The sequence below is a fragment of the Cygnus atratus genome, chromosome 3, assembly GCF_013377495.2.
Source record: "Cygnus atratus isolate AKBS03 ecotype Queensland, Australia chromosome 3, CAtr_DNAZoo_HiC_assembly, whole genome shotgun sequence".
NCBI classification, from domain to species: Eukaryota; Metazoa; Chordata; class Aves; order Anseriformes; family Anatidae; genus Cygnus; species Cygnus atratus.
In genome coordinates, this window is record NC_066364.1 from 114,480,626 (window position 1) to 114,499,341 (window position 18,716).

An 18,716-nucleotide genomic window follows, 5' to 3' on the forward strand; every position below is an offset into this window, starting at 1 on the left:
GTCACTTGGGCTCCTGTGTTTTTGTAGGATTGCATGGCGTTCAGGTAGTGCCTGGGTTTACATTGTGCTGCAAGTTGGTTGCGAAATGCTAACTTTGAAAAGCTTTCGATAATTTGGAGAAAGACTGCTCGACCCCAGAATTTTCTTTTTAAAATGTCAGCGCAGGACATGCTCAGAAACAGCAGGCATGGGTGAAGCCCGGGCTCAGTTCATTGGTACGGATTTATCTAGCTTAAATTTCTACACTGGGCTTTTCACATCTTAATTTAAAAAATAGTTTTTTTATAGTCTAATCACTAATTTACGTGGCTCTGCGTACGTAGATCTATAGGACAGGGTAACTGAGCTCCCCTCCCTCCCCCGAAGCATCGGAGCACTTCTCTGCGTTAATCAGCTTGGCAGCTGTAATGTCCTGTGTGCAATTCGTGATGCCTCTCACCCCCTTCTGTTTACAGCTACTGCCCCGAATCACCTGTACATGCCATTTATACCAAAACAGCCTCCTGGGGGGCAGATGCCCACTCCTGGGACGCGTTGGATGCAGGTGCGTTGTGGCTGGGAGCTGTGGCTGCGCCTCGCTCACTGCAGCAGGAGGGAACCCTGAGGACAGCCCCTGTGCCGAGGCGCTCCCCCTTCCCACTAAGCCTCACGCACGAGGAAGAGACGAGCACGCCCAGCTCCCACACGATACAGCGCTGCACGCCGAGCCTTCTCTCCCCGCACCCAGGCTGGAAACTCCTCCTCGCTTCGCAGCGGGGCGCAGTGATAAATGGATGCTGCGGCAGATTTTTTTCTTTTTCTTTTTTTTTTTTTTGCAGTCTTAGCATAAAATGGTCAAATGATGTTCCACCGCAGAATTCAATTTCACAGTTCAGTTGGGTCCTTGATTACACTGCCAAATTCAGATTAATGTGCGTTTAACTAACATGGATCAGGGGCTCCTGGCCAGCAGCCAGCAGCAGTAGTAGCAGCCGGGAGCTGTGTCGGCTCTGCTGCTCTGTCCACCCCTGCGCGCCGCCACTGAAATTGATTGATTAAATGAATTCATTGCCGTAATTATTTGTAATTGTGCTACACTGTGAGCCTGTGTCTGACCACCCCCCCGCCCCTCGATGCTCCACGTGTCATCAGGAGTCACATGTGTTACATATCAATGTGGAGATGCTGTTTTCTGGTGAAAAGGAAAAACATATTCTTGTTTTGGGTGCATTTTTTGTCTTACATCCTTTTTTATGTTTGGATGGAGACCAAGTGTTTTGTTTGTGAAGGTGCAGTATTCATCTGCTTGCAGTGTGAGATGCTTAGAGAAGCTTGGGAGAATAAAAGAAAAGAAAGGAACCTGCAAATGACAAGGGCCTCCCACCGGGATAATCTCCTTGCGATTGTCTCTGATTTCAGATGAAAATTAGCAGTTTCGTGACACCGCAGTTAAGTAGTATGTCACTCCGGAAAATGATTTAAGAAAAGGTAAATTGAATTAGTCTCCTTGTCACGACTTGCTCAGAGGAAGTCCCTCTGTAAACTCCACCGAGTGGCTCTCATCTCTCATCCCAAACAGGTCGCGTGCTCGCCTAATGGTAACTCCCTGGGATTTACCTTGTACCATGAATTTGGTGCTGCTTTGCTGTTTGCTTTGTGGTCTGCAGCTCTCCCCATGCTGCTGCATTGCTGTGGTCGCGGTGTCCTGCAGCCCGGCTCCTGCGTGTGGGGATAGCAGGGAAGACCCTGCTATTTAAAGCTGTACAGGGCTCAAAAGAGGAAAGAAAAAAATGAAACAGGATAAGGGCTGCATCTGCTCTGTGGTGGCTCCACCAGCAGCCAGCAATGGGGCAGGGCAGGGGCGATGGGCATTCCAGAGTAGCAGCCTCCACAAGAGGGTGGAAAGGGGTTGTTCTTGAGTCACCAGAGAAAAGCAGAAGGACTAAAGCTGAGAGTCGAAACCTGGAAACTGGTATCTGAAAGGAAAGGTGTGAATTTGAATTTGCTTCTATTCAGTTTGCTTTTGAATGGGCTTCTAGTTGTGACTGGGATGGATTATTGGAGGAGTTGGCCCAGAGAACCTGCAAGGAACTGCAAATACAGAGTAAATACATTTTTGGAGCCTATGCTGTCACTAAACAAAGATTAGGATATCTACAAATGGGTACCTGGACATAAAAATGGGTACCAGCAGTGTTTGTGGACAAGAACGGGTCCATGCAGGAGCATGCTTTGCTGGCACCCCACTGAGCACGTTTGGGGTGCTGAGCACGAGCTGAGTGGTGAGGGCTGGCTGCAAACCCATCTCTGCACCCACGTTCATCATCTGCTTTTGTGTTGCAGGTGGATTACGACCGAGCGCAGCTGGTAGTCAGCCCGCCGCTCTCCGGGTCGGACACCTACCCAAGGGGCCCAGTAAAGCTACCTCAAAGTCAAAGCAAAGTCAGCTACTCCAGCAGCAGCTACCAGTACCCTCTGGTCTACCACAAAGCGTCCCACTATCACCAGCCACCCCTCCAGCCCGGCTCTCCCTATATTTCCACCGCCTCCTACCCCAGCTCCCCGAGTATCACATCAAGTGCTTACCCTCCGCCCAGCTGGGGCTCCTCCTCGGACCAGCAGCCCTCCAGGGTGTCCCACGAACAGTTCCGAGCCGCCCTGCAGCTGGTCGTCAGCCCCGGTGACCCCCGGGAGTACCTGGACAACTTCATCAAGATCGGGGAGGGCTCCACGGGGATTGTCTGCATCGCCACCGAGAAGCACACGGGCAAGCAAGTGGCCGTGAAGAAGATGGATCTCAGGAAGCAGCAGAGAAGGGAGTTGCTCTTCAATGAGGTGCGTTGCTTCGGGTAGTGTGGCGTGAGACGTGGACTGAGGGCCCACTGTGGCCCTAATTTCTTTCTAAAATAGGTGCTGAGTCCTGTGCTCGTCTGTGGTGTCTAAAATAACCAGACCGGTTTCAGATGAGCTACATCTCCTCCTGGCTTTAAACTTATAATATGGTGGAAAGTCACAGAGAACAACTAAGAAATCTATCAGCTGATCCATACAGCATATCAGCTGCACAGACATAGCCCAGTTGCCTTTTTCACACCGTTTTCTGGTAGAGTTTATTCTTTGAGGTGGAGGATCCAGACTAACCCGACTATCTAAGAAGCATATGCACCGTACTCGGACATACACATACTTATTTACTCCTTCCTTCCCCTCCTAACCATTTGCTTTCTTGTGGGTTAATAAGCAAAGAGCTGACTGTCCCACATCTCCTGAGAGATTATAGCCAGTTCAGAGACCACTACTGTTTATGTAGAATTGTTTTCCCCATGTTCATTATTTTAAATTTAAGAGCACCGATTTTCCTTTGCCGTTTTTTCATGAGTTTGTTTGGTGCTGTGGGTTCCTTCTGCAATGTGAAGAGTTTCTCCTTTTCAATTCTTACCCTCCCATAGACATTAGTGCTGTGTATACTACGCTCTTTTCGAGATCACTTACTTACAGATATGCTGATCAATGCCAAAAACACTGCAGGTCCCCGGGGAAACCTCTTGTGAGAAACATTTGATCCTATCACTTGTTTCCTGAATTTTAACTGTAACAGGCTCATCATTCAGCACATGGAAGTCTGGTTTCCTTAAAATCTTTTTTTTAAATCACATTTTTTAAATACTGAAAGATTTTCTTTAAAGACTTTAGATCTGGCACCTCCTTGAAATCCCAGCAGATGGGTCTTAATCAGGATTGCACTCCGTAAAAGAGCTCTAAGAGGTTTTTGAGGCAAATTTTTCTATGTTGTTCCCTATTATATCATACTGTGATTATTACAGTCATGTGATAGCAGTTACCAGTTCCAGGAGCTTGCCGAGCGCAGACGCTGGGTTGACCTGTGGTTGTTTAGGTCTCCCTGGAGCCCCCTTGAGCCCAGGGGTGACACTTACCACTTCCTGCGCTTTGGGTGCCAAGTTCCAAGCAATAGGTTAGTCGCAGTGGTGACGCCTCAGCCATTTTGTGCTCGATTTCCTTTAGGACTTCAGGTGAGTACCGTTTTCCTGGGTACATTGTTCATTGTACCAGTCCCTCCTGAAACCTCCTCTACTGCCATGTGGTCAGAGACAGACCCTCTGATGCATCAAACACTGCCCTTCAGTGGGGATATTCCAGCTCCCTGATGGAGGACGGGGTGCCAGACATCCAAGCCATGGCCCGATTGTTGCTTTATAGAAGCTTTTTAATAAAACTTGCTTAATAAAACACAGTTCTCCTTTCTGCAGTCCGTGACAGTGCTGGGTATTTTGGCGTTATTTTGCCTCTGCTGGAAGACTGCACTGAATTGCTTTGTGTAGCTCTAACAGAGCATCTCATGAGTGGTAACATCTTGAAGCAGGTCGTACATGCTGTGCAGGACCAAGCTGCTTCCCTGACACGCTCCGCTCACTCGTGTCATCTGAAAATTTCTTTTCAGCATGCCTCCCTCCATCTACACAGGGGTAATCAAAGCCTTGCCTTGCTGTTCTTTTCTATCCCTTTTCTCTTTCTGACACCCCTCACTATCGTGTGGCTGTTGTCACCACCTCGGCCAAGCTGCTGTTCCTGTAGTCCCAGTCCTGCACGTTCACTTTTAGACATGGTGCTCGGGCTCACAGGGATCTGCTGGGGCATCCTGGTTCTCCGGTCTTACCTGTCATGCCCACAGCTCATGTAAAGCATTCATACACTTGGCCCAGCATCTGTTCCATGTTAGTTTTAAAATGAAACTGTGATCATTCAATTAAGCTTATTCTCCTTGAGTTTTGTTAGTTTTGTCCCGTGCTTTGCTCAAGAATGCAGCACTTCTCATGGCTGCACCTCTGGACGAGGCTTTGCCCCAGATTGCCAGCTCTCCTCCAACTTTTTGTTTTAAAACTTCAGTAGTTCAAAGCACTGGGCGTCAAAATGGTAAATACATTAAAAGTACAATTGACCATGGAGGCAAACAAATCTAGCAGATTTCACAGGTACAGAAATTCCTGCTGACTTGAAGGGATTGTGTATGACCGCGTCTTCACTAATTAAGGGCTGGAGGTGCTGAAATCTGGCATTGCACGACTCAGCCTGAGCTGGGGGAGGTCCTGCACCCAGCTGGTATGAGAGCAGGCATGCAGAGCTGTGTTGGCACCTGTGTAGCAGATTCACCTATACACCAGGACTCAAGATATTAATTATTCTAACACTTGCCATTACAATTTATAACTACAGAGTGTTTTGAAAGCATAACTGCACGTCCCGTATTAGCCATCATCTTCTCCACACTACTAAATCGTTCGGATTTAAGTGAAGATGTTATTCCATTTCCAGACAAGCTAGACTGAAGTAAGGAATGAGAAATTCTATATCCTTATAGTACTTCAATTTTACATGTATAATAGCAAAATGCAGAATTAAGGCACAGTTTGGGAGCACCCAGGAGCAGAGCAGAGCTAAGCTTGGTCCCTTCCAGTCGCTCAAGCTATACTGCATGTCAGCAATCTGCTCCCTAACCCCACAGCTCCAGGATACCCCTGCCCCAGTGTTGTTCTCCCCATTTCATTGCCCATGATGTGGTCAGCAGCCCAGGGGCCTCAGAGCCCTTTAACGCCTTATAATAGCCCCTATATTACCAGCATTCTGTTAAATTCTGTGCAAAGTAGAGTTTACTTCCTGATGAAGAAGACTTTGATGGGCTGAGCAATTGATTGGGTCAAAAAAAATCATCTGTGTTGTACTGAAAGCGACTGACAGTGAAGTAAACAGTCCTGTTCCTGCAGTATGGCAAAAAACACAATTATCTACCACTTATAATTTAGCAACTAAAGATTCTTCCTTTTTCCTAATGCATTTACGATGACTGTTATTTTATGTAAATAGATTGATTTTGTTTATGCGTTGGCACAAGGATGAGTGAGGCTGTGATTCATAGCAGAACCTTTACTAAGCACAGAGAGAAAAGTACAGTGAAAAAGAAGGTCAAAACAAGTGTCAGATAGTGCTTGTAGCAATTCACACACCATCTTTCTCTTCCTCACAGGTTGTAATCATGAGAGATTACCATCATGAAAACGTGGTTGACATGTACAACAGTTACCTTGTTGGCGATGAGCTGTGGGTTGTGATGGAGTTTCTGGAGGGCGGCGCTTTGACAGACATAGTGACTCACACCAGGTGGGTTGGTGCTTGCCTCACACGTGCCTCCGGCCCTCGCCTCATGCTGAGGAGAGCGGGGTGCCCCCGGCTCCCTATAGGGAGTTTTGTATACCTATGGTTGTATATGTCTGTGTACGTATAGATGCACATACATAACACATCTATACAAACATGCAAAACGTGCATAAAATACAGATGCATGCAAAAGGTATATATATGTAAATATATATATGTATGTGCTTATATGGCTATATATGTGTGTGTGTAGATAGATGTATAGCTATAGAGAGAGAGATATGTATAGCTATACATGCACGTGTGCAGGTACATATATACATACCTATACACACACACTGCAGCACACTCACTTTACCAGCATAAGTAAGCCACTGCAGATGAATTTCTGTCAGTACAGGTGTTTTTTAAACAGAAGGGAAAGAAATATCTGGAACGGCTTGCTGGTAGAAAGGGATTTGCTGGAGCTTTCAGTGTTCATTTAGCAGAGATGACTTCTATCCGTTAGCTCCCCAAATGTCAAAAAAAAGCGCTTCTTTTCCCCTTATGGTGATCTGTATTGTTGTCTTTGCTGTCATAACTATGTCAGTTGTAGGGGTGATTTCTCTTGATACTCATAACCCACATAACTATACTGTCAGAAATGTTAACTGCAAGCTGAGCCTGAGACATAATGGGAAAATTATTTTTATATCACAGCATTTGTGCTTACTGTAGAGCTGGTCCCCATATTTCAGTTAATGTTGTAAAGCAATTCATCAGTCCAAAAGCTGTAGTGCACTGACCAGTGCCTCTTCTCTCTTCCAGTTCCTCTTCTGAGTAGAGCCATTAGATTTTGCAACCCACCTTATATCTGCTCTTCACTCATCTTTTTCCTGATAAGCAGAATAAAATGGGATTGGAAAGAGGAATACTGTGTTTAATTTCTTCCTCTGGAATAAAGAAAATAAATATTTCTACACCAATCCAGTGGGAGAACATTTAAGCGAGCAAGAAGAAAAGCAAAGAGTAGCAGCAAAGAGTATTAAATTAGACGTGAAAATGGCTTCCCTCATAGTTTAGTGTTACTCTTAGCCAAAAAAAAAAAAAGATTTGTGTTTTATTTAGGTATTTTATTTTTACGTGTTGCCTTAGCTGACATACTAAAATCACAATATTGCAAGTCAGTTGTTAACTACTGCTCCCCAAAACATTAAAAGCTCTATCTGAGATATTTCTGACAGGAGTTTAACAGCAAACAGCTGTTCCCAGGACACTGCTTCTTAAGAGCTGTCATCTATTTTTTGACTCAAAATAGTCATTCCTTAATCTTCTGTTTTTTTTTCTTTTTTACATTGCATGACCTTCTCTTAAAGATGTTGCTGAAATACTGCAAATAGCATCACCAAGTTAAAGCAGAAATGCTTTAATGCTTCTGCTGGGGTAGCAGAGCCGCTGGGAATTGCCAGCAATGGGGCAGCAGGGCTGCGGCGCGCGGCCTGTCCTGTCCATGGCTGCCATGCTGCAGCAGTCGGCTTTTCTAGAAAGGGGCTTTGCACCTGTGCAGAGAAATGACCCAATAATTCTCTCACTGTATATTTTTCTACTGAAATACCCTTATTTTTTTATAATAGTTGTAATGGCAAAGGAAATGCTCATAAAGTTACACCCAGGGCCTGATGTTTTGTCTGCACAATTAGAGCATTGTTTCTCATATTTATTCTGTGCCTGATTCAATCCCAGTAGTGATTTATCTTCCTTGGTAGCAGTAAGTTTACTGTAAATAAGGCATTTCCATTATTTCCCAGAGGAAAACAGGCTCACTGTAACACACTCTATCACATAAAATACTCTGCTTTTTTAATGCTAGAGGGAGACTTCCCCAGACCTTGTTGCAGAGCTGTTCCTTACCCATTGTCTCCCTTCTTCAACAGAAATGGGACTGGAGGGTCACTCCAGAGCTGTTGCCTAGAAGGGCTGCTGGCTGTCCAGTACTGGTGTGAACAGGAACTTGGTGCCTCGCCACTCCAGGTCCCCTTCCCTGCTCTCTTCATTAACGCTCAGTGCATTTTTCCACCTTGGCGTTTCAGGATGAACGAGGAGCAGATTGCGACCGTCTGTCTGTCTGTCCTGAGAGCCCTGTCCTACCTGCACAACCAAGGCGTCATCCACCGTGACATCAAAAGCGACTCCATCCTTCTCACAAGCGATGGACGGGTGAGCATCCAGCAGTTCCCCTGCCGTCTCTCGCTGGCACACAAGGGGAACAGGTTAATGGGGGCTGTCATAAAACGGCTGCGAGTGTGGCTTGTCAGAGTAACCCTAATTTCAAGAGTCTGTCTTCAATCCATAAGCAAATGTTACACATTACTGCTGAAACACCCCCCCGGGAGAGCAGCTTGTACCATAGGTTCATGTAGGAGATTGATGACAGTACCTGTCCTGTGTTTTCATTTACTTGGGTGGCTGCTGCTATCAGGGAATTGATCTTTGTGGTGTTAACGAGTGGGGAGGGAGGGAGAGAAAACACTGCACGTGACCTGCTTAATCAGCAAAATAAGGTTTGCATGCAAAAAAATGCTAAAATACCTCATCACTGTTCAGTCCCGAAGAAATTCCTGTTTCCTTACAAGCAGCAAGGTGGGTCTGGGCCATTGCACTTGTGGGCACACAGCAGTAAAACCTGAGGCATCTAAAACCTGGGGCACCCAAAGTCTTGTGTGAAAGGAAGTGAAATCACCGTAACATGTAAGACCCTAATTTCTGCACTAGTTTATATCTCACCTTGTGGCCACACTAGAATAATTCAAGTGAAAACGAAAGCAGTCATGGCCAGAGAGTCCCGTCGGCAGGGTTCGCAGGGTTGCTTCCGTGGAGCTACGCACGTGTCTAAGTCAAGGCTTAGGGAGCGGTTGGACTGAGCCCAGGAGTACCCAGGCGCTCTGGAAGCAAACCTAGATCTTCTGGTGCAGAAGCTAAAGCCTTTGGCTTCTCAGCCCCACTCCGATTCCCTAATCAAAGGCTCACCTTTATAATTCGCTTCCCATATCACCAAGAGAGGGATTTCCTGCAGCGGTCACAGGCTGCTCCTGTTAATCCTGTCGGGGAAGAAAATTCTACGTGTGTAGGAGTTTTTTAGTTGCAATTTTGATCCATGTTGCTGAAATAGCATCTGATCTGCTTTCAGGCTCCGCATACAGTGCCTCATTATACTCATTACTCCACTACTTATTATCTGCATTGCAGATTTCTTCATGGCTGTGTTGTGTAATTATCTTTTTTTAGAAAATCGTCTTCTTTTATGTACTCGAATGAGCAATAGATATGCAAAAACTCTTGTACTCCTACCAAAGGAGATTGGGCTCTGCTTCCAAAATATGCATTATTTCTCCCATTCTTCATCCTGTAAACTGAAAAATGCATTTAGCATGGAGAACTTGGCTATTATTGGCTTTGTTTCAGAAATACCAACAATCATTTTGCAATTCTGTTAAAAATAATACCGTTAGTTTTTTAAAAAGTAGGGTCTGTACTGAATCCGAAAGAAAACAAATCAGTGCTTATAATAAAATGCTGCTCTACACAATACTGCAGTTTATGAAACTTCCCACTTGACTTGTCCTGGAGCTTTGGGCTCCCATCACATCCCCAGGTAATGAGTACACAATTGGATACACGGCTAATGGACCTTGGGCACTGGCCATCATCGCACTGGGTGGGATGTAGCTCTGGGGCTACCTTAATGTGGAACAGCTTCCAAGAAAACCTCAGTGGTAGCTTCTAGGCCTCCAAATAAATACTTGGAAAACAAACAAACACAGCAGACAAGGCTCCGGGGAGACCTTACAGCAGCCTTCCCGTACCTAAAGGGGGCTGCAGCAAAGCTGGGGAGGGACTCTTTGTCAGGGGGTGTAGTGATAGGACAAGGGGTAACGGTTTAAACTAAAAGAGGGTAGGTTTAGCTGAGATATTAGGAAGAAATTCTTCACTCTGAGGCTGTTGAGGCCCTGGCCCAGGCTGCCCAGAGGAGCTGTGGCTGCCCCATCCCTGGCAGTGCCCAAGGCCAGGCTGGATGGGGCTGGGGGCAGCCTGGGCTGCTGGGAGGGGGCCCTGCCCATGGCGGGGGGGTTGGAACTGGATGGGCTTTGAGGTCCCTTCCAACCCAAACCATTCTGTGATTCAGTGATTCAGCCTTAAGAAACGAGCAGTTTCTGGAAGGTGATGATGCCACTGAAACTCAGCCCAGCTTATTTTGTTTAGGCTTGGAGGAGTTTTCACCTTGGTGTTGTACAGCAACAGGGAGCGGGAAGGTCATAATTTTCCAGCATTTTTATTGGGAAAAAAAAAAATCTGCATATAGGTAAAAGCAGGCACATGATGCAGGAAGAGCTGCTCTCCAGAGTGCTCGTATATCCCGTTATTTCTATTTCAGGTCACTGTCACAGCTTCTCAAGGACAGTGCCGCCTTTAATTCCTGAGTTCCCAGCACTGGGTGCAGGTCCCCTCATCTCTTGCAGCCATTTTGGAAACATCTCTTCTGCCTGGCCCTGCCTTCCGCAGATTAGCTCCCTTACTAAAGGGAGAAGACAGTTTCTAGTGATAGCCTGCAGTGTGAGGGCCTCATCTTGAAAAATCATTGGCTGGGATATGGCTTTCTCTGAGCATTAAATTATGCTCTGTGTGGAAAAAGGGGGCCAGTTGTTTAATCTGTTTTTTGGCAAACTCATAGATCATAAACCCAATATAAATAATAGGAGTGATAAGTACCACTTGCAGTATGCGTATTATTGAATATTAGTATACATATGTGCACTGTAAACATGGTGTTTATATATTTGCAATAATAGATTAATTATAAGTACTGCTGGTTTGGAATGTTTTGCTTTCCTTCTGAGTTATATTTTTAAAATACTATAAGCCATCTATCACCTCTGTAGCTTTTGCTGGCTAAGAGACAAGGAGCTATGACAGTTGATCTTAGTAATGAGCACCGCTGCCAGCCTCTCCTACTTCTTTTCCTTCCCATTTAATTAGCCACCTGTTCCCTAGATTGTGTTGTTGTCTCCAACCACACTTCCAAAAATTGTGCAGCCACCCTGTCCCACACAAACGCTGCAGCTCGTTCCCAACCCCAGCAGCTCCAGCTGGAGATGGGGGGTGGTCTCTTGGGGACACCTGTGCCTGGGGCGAAGATGTGCCTTCTTATTCAAGAGGGGATCTTTCTTTTTCTTTGCTTTCCAGATCAAATTGTCCGACTTTGGCTTCTGCGCCCAGGTGTCAAAGGAGGTGCCGAGGAGGAAGTCTCTGGTCGGGACGCCGTACTGGATGGCGCCGGAGGTGATCTCCCGTATGCCCTACGGCACTGAGGTGAGCGCAGCGTAGCTCCCAGGGTGGCCGCACGGTGCCTTAATCAAACCCACCGAGCCCAGAGAGACACCAGCAGCTTAAATGCCTTTACACAAATGTGTTGAAGAGCAGCAATTGTGTTTGCCCCAGAGTATTACACTCTGCTTTGTTTGAATGTATTTTTCTCTGATGTGTGGGTAGAGAACAACTGGTTAGAGCACTAAACAATGTATTGCACTTCCACAGATAAAAGTGGAATGGGCCTGCCAGGGGACCCTGTGGCTCTTCAGGGCCGTAACCCACCCATTACGAAGCTCCCAGTCACAGCACTTGTGCAGCCAGCCTGGGACAGTCAGCCCCTGGCTGTCCCGCCACAGAGACAGGGACTCCTCTGCATGGTCAGCTTCTACTTGATACTGCCTGGTGGAGCCGCTGTAGAAAGCAGCCCTGCGCCCTCTCCCTTGCTCTTTCCCTCTCTGCACACATAGGAGGCGGAGAGGAGCTGTGTAGCTGTGGCCTGAGAGCAGTCGAGGCACCTTCACATCGTGCAGAAATGCCTGGGCTGGCCCCGGCAGGGAGACCTCCTACCTGAGAGTGAGCACCCTGCAGGCACTGGCATTCACCCGGTGGTGTTGTAGGAGACATTTCAGGGACACTAACAGCAGCTATTATTATCCTGTTAATAACACTGGAGGGATTATAAAGTGCCTGAACTTAAAGATGCATTAGGTTTCCCACTAGTAGGCAAAGAAAAAAATAAAGTATTGAAGCCAAAGGAGAGTGTTGGCAAATGAGTGTGTAAGTATGAACTGCCCTTGCCTGTATTTGGGCTGGCAAGTGACAGAAATTACAGTCATCAGCTGAGTGGGGTTCTGGAGAAGTTCTGCAGTAGACCATGACAAAAAATAGTGTTGTTTTTTTAAAGCTGACGCTGAATCATTTTCCAAAGGGATTATATAATGTGCTAACTGCGACTGCTGGGAGTGGGCCTGGGCGTAGTAAATGCTTGAATCTGCCTTGGGGGTAAGCAGGATTTCCTATAGTTGGTAAGATCCAGGGGAAATAGCGTAACTGACTGTGCAGCAGCTGCTATACATCGCTCCTCCATGCACTGCACACTTCTGTAGCATGGCGGGGCCAACCCAGGCTAAGTACTCAGTGGGTGCAGCTGGAACACTGCACCGCAGGGTGCAGTCAGCCTCTGCAACAGGCCTGCCTTGGCCATGGTTCCAGTGGACATCACCTAAACCAGCTGCAGACAGTTTTTAACAGCCTTTCTAATTTATTTCTTTAATGTTAGCACTCAGAAACAAAAATTGTTTTCAGCTGGTTAAAAAAAGAAAGGTGATGGTTCACCAGACTGCTGGCTTACAATGGATGCAGACAGCCTGTGTGCATGTGCATGTGCTGTAAAGTTTACATGCACCCCCAGTGCTGAGCCTGTCGCGCACCCCCCCCCGCCCCGTGCTACCAGTGGTGTTTCTAAACCACCCATGTTGCAGGTGGACATCTGGTCCCTGGGCATCATGGTGATCGAGATGATAGACGGCGAGCCGCCCTATTTCAACGAGCCACCGCTGCAAGCCATGCGCCGAATCCGGGACAACTTACCGCCCCGGGTGAAGGACATGCACAAGGTCAGACATTCCACTGGTGATGAGGGTCTTGCACATACAAACAGTGTAATAAAATCACAGCCATGCATTGCCCTGCCCAAAGCATAGTGTGTGTTTGGGTGCCACATGGAGCAGTGGGTGCTATATAAGACTGGCTGGGGGAGGTCAGGAGGTGTAAGCCAGCAGCACACCAGCCCTTCTGTGCATGACCTTGACTTTGCTTCAGCAGTGAGTGGTGGAGCAGGGGGTCTGGGCAGAGCTTCGCCATCCAGGCACTTCCCACCCTGCCTGAGGACCAGAGCAAGGCAGCACATGAGCCCAGCTCTGTATGGGCTGGTGCATCTGTGCCCACTGCCAAAGCCTTTGGGGATCTCCCCTTTGACTCGATGATCCTTGTGGGTCCCTTCCAACTCGGGATATTCTATGATTCTATGATCTGGGTAAAAGCAGACCCACACCCTCAGCAGTAATACCAGGCATGTTACTGCTTTTCACATGCCGCATATAAAGCTCTGTATTGTGTGCTGTTCTGCACCCCCAGTGCTTTCAACATGAATGGCACATAAAAGATGCATGGTCCTCCCATTCAGTGCATCTTTATCATAGGACAGCTCACACTGTCCTTTGTCTTCCCAAGGAAAATAGCATGCAAAGACCCAGTGTAGGCTGGGACCGCTTCTCTTTGTCTGCCCCTAACGCCAGCATGGTGTTTTAGGTCTCCTCAGTCCTCCGGGGCTTCTTGGACTTGATGCTGGTGCGGGAGCCCTCGCAGAGAGCCACGGCACAGGAACTGTTGAGACACCCGTTCCTCAAACTGGCTGGGCCCCCTTCTTGCATTGTGCCCCTCATGCGGCAGCACAGACACCGCTGAACCTGGTGACATTTTGGGAGGAGGCTGGTGCAGAGGCCAGGTAAGGGCCGTGCAGCATTCCCAGCGGTTGCGTGGGAGCCACGGGAAAGGGCGAGCAAAACCTTGTGAAGGAAAACCCACCCTGTGGCAGTAACGTGGTGCATTAAAAAAAACAAGGGGGAGCTTCCTGGGGCTGCAAAGGACTCGGGGACGATCCTAGCCACCACCTGCATCGCCATGCTCTGCCACAGACCATGGCTGCACTCTCATCTTGGCCATCCAGGCAGAAGGCACCAAATGCAAACAAGGTGGAAAAGGTAATTAATAGTGGATAGCACAACCAGAGTGAAACACCAGAATTTCAGAGCAGAAGGAAAGGCTACGGCACTTCTATTTCGAACATTTTTCTGACAAAAAAAAGCACTTTTTAATCTCAGTCATAGCAGCGTAATGTATTTTGAAATGAGTTTGTAATTTTCTGTACAATACTTTTGATAATTTGCAGTACTTTGTCATGTAACTGTTGTGCTAGTTGAAGTTATAAGTGTAACTTAGCAAGAATTTGAGAAGATAAAGTTTCCTACTTTTTTAACCCTTTTGAATATGGAAAAAAAAAAGCCCTTTAGGAAGGAAGAAATTTTGGCAGCTTTTCCATTGGGGTGATGACAGCACTCATCCCACCGTCACAGCAGCCTGAAGAGCAACGGGAGCCGACACTACCAATACTGTCAGAGCACTTGCGTTGGGTGCTTGCCCTCTTCTGGTTACGTGGTTGCATTCAGAGCTTCTGCTGCATGCTGCAAGTCATCAGGGCGTCCCTCATCTCTCCATCGGTGGGAACTAACGCATCAGACGTACCTTTGCTCAAGGGTCATCTAAAAACGTGGCGCTCCCTTCATTTTATGCTGCTGCAACGTCAGTTTTGTTATTGCAAAAATACCTGTTAGTTATGTCATGCTCTGGAAGTTGACAAAGGTGTTCTCCAGATTTGGAAGAGACCTTTGTAATACGTTATGAGGTGTTTGCCATATAGAAGTTGTGCTGCTGTCTAGACCTTTTTGAATGTTGATACAACAGTTGACTACTGCGGTACATTTTTGTGTTACTTGTTGGATGAATTTGCATGTTAACTGTAGGCCTAAATAGATTTGCCTTTAAAATTTTTAGAAGTGCTTCATAATTATTTCAATGATAAATTAAATTTATTTATTAATTAGTTCTTTTTAATTATGTATAGTATGAAAGCCATGTTTTTCCAATTTTTTTTTACTGACCTCATTTTATGATACCATTAAGAAACACAAAGCCAGTTTTGTGAAGACACAGCTTATTTCTTATTACAGAATTTCATAGTGAATATATTAATTGTTATTTATTGTAGCAAATTATAACCAAACATCTAAACCTGGCAAGAGCTGTTTCTTAAAGATCTTCCTCCCAGACAAAAGATTTGCCAATAGTAAAGAAGCTCTTTTCGTACTGTCCTTTAAAAAGTGACATGTGAAGGGAGAGTAAATTAAAAAAACAAAACAAAACAAAAAAAAAACACAACAGAGAAGGGGAGAGAAACACGAACTTGAACATTGAATAAATGTTCTTATATGTGTGCGTCTCACCCCCCACTGCATTCTCTTCTTAACCCTGTTTGCACATTTCAAGACCCTACTAAAGAAAACATGTTTAGCTGAGCCTCTGCCCTGCCACAAACACGCTCTGCCGGTACAGACCCGCGGAAACCCAGCAGAGAGAACGAGGGCTCCTACAGAGTTTTAAAAGTGTTTGTATTTTGTAGTCTTGACAACTCAGGAAAAAAGGCTGCACCAGTAAAGGCAATGGCATACAAGTGAAACTGTAATACTAGACACAAAATTAAACTTTTTTAACCATCTTTGAATAAAAACAGGGTTGGTGGGTTTTTCTCTTTAATAATCAACACATTTTAGACTGTACAAGTGGAGAATTTTCTGCAACTTTCTTATCATTAGATACTTCAAACAGTGTTCATCAAGTTTACTGAAAGTTTTGTCAGTTTCAAAGGTTTTTTCTTTTTTTCTTTGTGAACACCAGCTACTGGTGAGACAAATGCACATGCAAGTTAAATAAATGAATAAATAATTTTGTTTTCAGTGTGGTTGTTCTCTGTACCTTGTTTCTGTTTTCTAAATTGTGTTCCAACACATAATATTTGGCCAAGACAGTAACAAGAAAAAAGAGGTTCCTTGTATACATGTGCAATATGTATATAAAATATATGTATCTTATTTAACTTACTTATCTTAGCAAACAAGGAACAGCAAGTTGGAAGAGGCATAATGCTTGAAAAAGAGCCTCTGCATGACTGAAAGAAAAAAAATCATCTTTAAATTGCCTCAGGGAGGAAAGTGCAAAGGCTTAGGGTGTGCAGTGCAACAGGGTGCAGCAAAACCATGCGGTTCTATGAGCTAAATACCCTAGATAAATTATTAAAAAAAAAAAAAAGAGAAAAAATTATGTCAATTATGCAAATGCATCTCAGCAGCCTTTGCAAAAACCCCTGACCTGGGAGATTGATTTTGTTTCCCTCAGAGCCCCTCCTGTCCCCGAGGAGGACAGTCCTGAGCAGGCCTGGAGCAGCCATTTCACACGGCAGCCTCGCTGCTTCCCCTCACACAAAACAAACCTTCCCTGTGGCAGAAATTGCCAGCGTGGCTCGTCAGCCTGATGCAAATGATGTAGTTAGAGAAATACCAGAGATGAAGCTCTTTCAGCCCAAGGCATCATGATTTAGCCTCTCAGCACACGCCCCCCCCATCCCCAAACCACATACAGACACGCGTATTCACAGTCTTTAGAAAAATGGACAACTTTTCGGTGCACCCACAAAAAAAGCCCTTTCATGGCTCAGCACATGCTGGCAGCTGGCAGAAACATCCAGGTGTCCCATTGCAGTCAGCCGAAATGTACCAAAAATTATGAGAAGTGATTAGCACACCCACACAGCTTTGTATATGAAGTACTACAGAAAGACCATACCCATCAAAACATTTCTGCCTTCCTTTCCCTGTCCCCTAAAATAATCCTTTCCTTTTTCCTTACATGGCCTTAATTTTTGGCTCATAATCATTCAGCACACTTACCTATTAAAAGCACTACTCATGCTCCTCAGTAGCAGCATCAGTCAGCTAATGAATATCTGTGCTCTTATTTGTTCTCTTTAAGTCTTACAAGTGAGATTTAGTATTAGGCCGTATGCTTTTGGTTAATGACATCAGTAAATGTCTCAAAATACATTAGGCATCATTCATTCAAAAAAAAAAAAAAAAAAAGGTACTTAACTTTGGACATTTCACCCGTAGTCCCTCCAATAAAGCCAGAGCCAGTCAAACAATCAGGGCATAACCGCATCCATTTACCTTGGGCTCCTGTTGTCACTAATAAATGATGGTTTTTTTCTTCAGTTCAACAGTTCTTAAACAATTCGCAAATACTTACATAATTGCAGTAGCAGAGGCCAGGGCATTTATTGGCAATGTAACTCCCTTCCTCAGCAATACATCAGAAAATTGTAATTAAAGTTCTATTCATAAGTCCTTTGCAAGTCATTAACAGCTGCTTTAGTAAGTGCTTAATTATTACAGGTCCTTATAGAGCTTAGTAGCTTGATAAGTTTCTTGTATTTACTCATGTTGTACCAGTGCGTTCATAAACATCCATAAAGCAAAGTGTGGTCGAGCCTGCAGCTAGCTCATGATCATAGAATCACAGAATCATTAGGGTTGGAAAAGACCTCCAAGATCATCTGGTCCAACCATCACCCTACTACCAATGTAACCCACTAAACCATGTCCCTAAACACCAAGTCCATAAGCCATTTATGAATAAAAGCTAAATATGAAATTAACTGTAAAAAAATATATAAATGAAATCACAAAGTGCTGCCATCCTCCAGATATTGCTGTAGTTTGATGGGTGGGAGGAGAAATTGGACAGCTTTTTTAACCCCTCATAATTAATGTTTCAAAAATATAAGTTTGGTGAGCTTAAGTTGATGGAAAATTCAAAATCAGCAATTAACTATTAGCAAAAATACAGTTTGAATTGAAAGATTCGAAGGGTTTTTCTTCCAACATTTTAAGTATTGGTGTTTTTTTCATGTAAACCTTCAAACCATCTTCCCTGTCAAACCGTAAGTCTACCAACCTGGTGTCACACGCTCCGAAATGCCAACAGCTCTGGCTGAGCACAGGACAAGTCTCCACTCCCACATTGATTTTTGCCTTACCAGCCAAATCTCTGCACGTACGGCTGCTGCTACTGACATACAGGTGCAGACCAGCGCAGACAGGTATACCATTGCTCTTTCACTTCAGTGTAGAGCCAGTTCCTCAATGTAATTTAATTCTGCTTTAATTTTACTGTTGCTGCGTAGATGAAAAACAAACCCTAAACACACACGTTTGCTCTAAGTATCTATAAGCACAGGTAACAGCTTAAACTCCGAAAACACTAATTTCTTGGCTTATTACCCTGTTTTAAGCTGAAGGGGGACAGGCCGTATGAATCCCTGCTTGGCTCAAATCACTTCAAGAAGAACAAGGTATTTTCCATACCCTCAACTAAGACAAGGACTGGGCTAACTCTTGCTGCAGTAACACTAAAGCCAAGGGAAGTCAAAGATTTCAGCAGAAACTGGATGACACCCGAGTGAAAATGGCCATTGCCCACAACAGAGAAGAAAGACACGACTGAGAGATTAGAACAATATTAGAAACTGCCAACAAATCACAGAATACCAA

General features: G+C 45.2%; 1 protein-coding gene across 6 annotated transcripts in view; it reads left to right on the forward strand.

The window, feature by feature from the left end:
- Window positions 1-16,066, forward strand: part of PAK5 (p21 (RAC1) activated kinase 5) — an 88,112-nt gene extending 72,046 nt beyond the window's left edge. For 4 of the 6 annotated variants that reach the window (XM_050709980.1, XM_050709979.1, XM_035553062.2 and 1 more), the window contains 6 exons: window positions 2,323-2,814; window positions 6,020-6,153; window positions 8,220-8,346; window positions 11,371-11,496; window positions 12,978-13,112; window positions 13,807-15,857. In XM_050709980.1, coding sequence (XP_050565937.1) covers window positions 2,323-2,814; window positions 6,020-6,153; window positions 8,220-8,346; window positions 11,371-11,496; window positions 12,978-13,112; window positions 13,807-13,962 — 1,170 coding nt within the window. In that variant the 3' untranslated portion in view covers window positions 13,963-15,857. Of the gene's footprint in view, window positions 1-2,322; window positions 2,815-6,019; window positions 6,154-8,219; window positions 8,347-11,370; window positions 11,497-12,977; window positions 13,113-13,806 lie in introns of all 6 variants that reach the window. The other 2 variants (XM_050709981.1, XM_035553061.2) reach the window with 1 other exon arrangement.
- The last annotated feature ends 2,650 nt before the right edge of the window (window positions 16,067-18,716 follow it).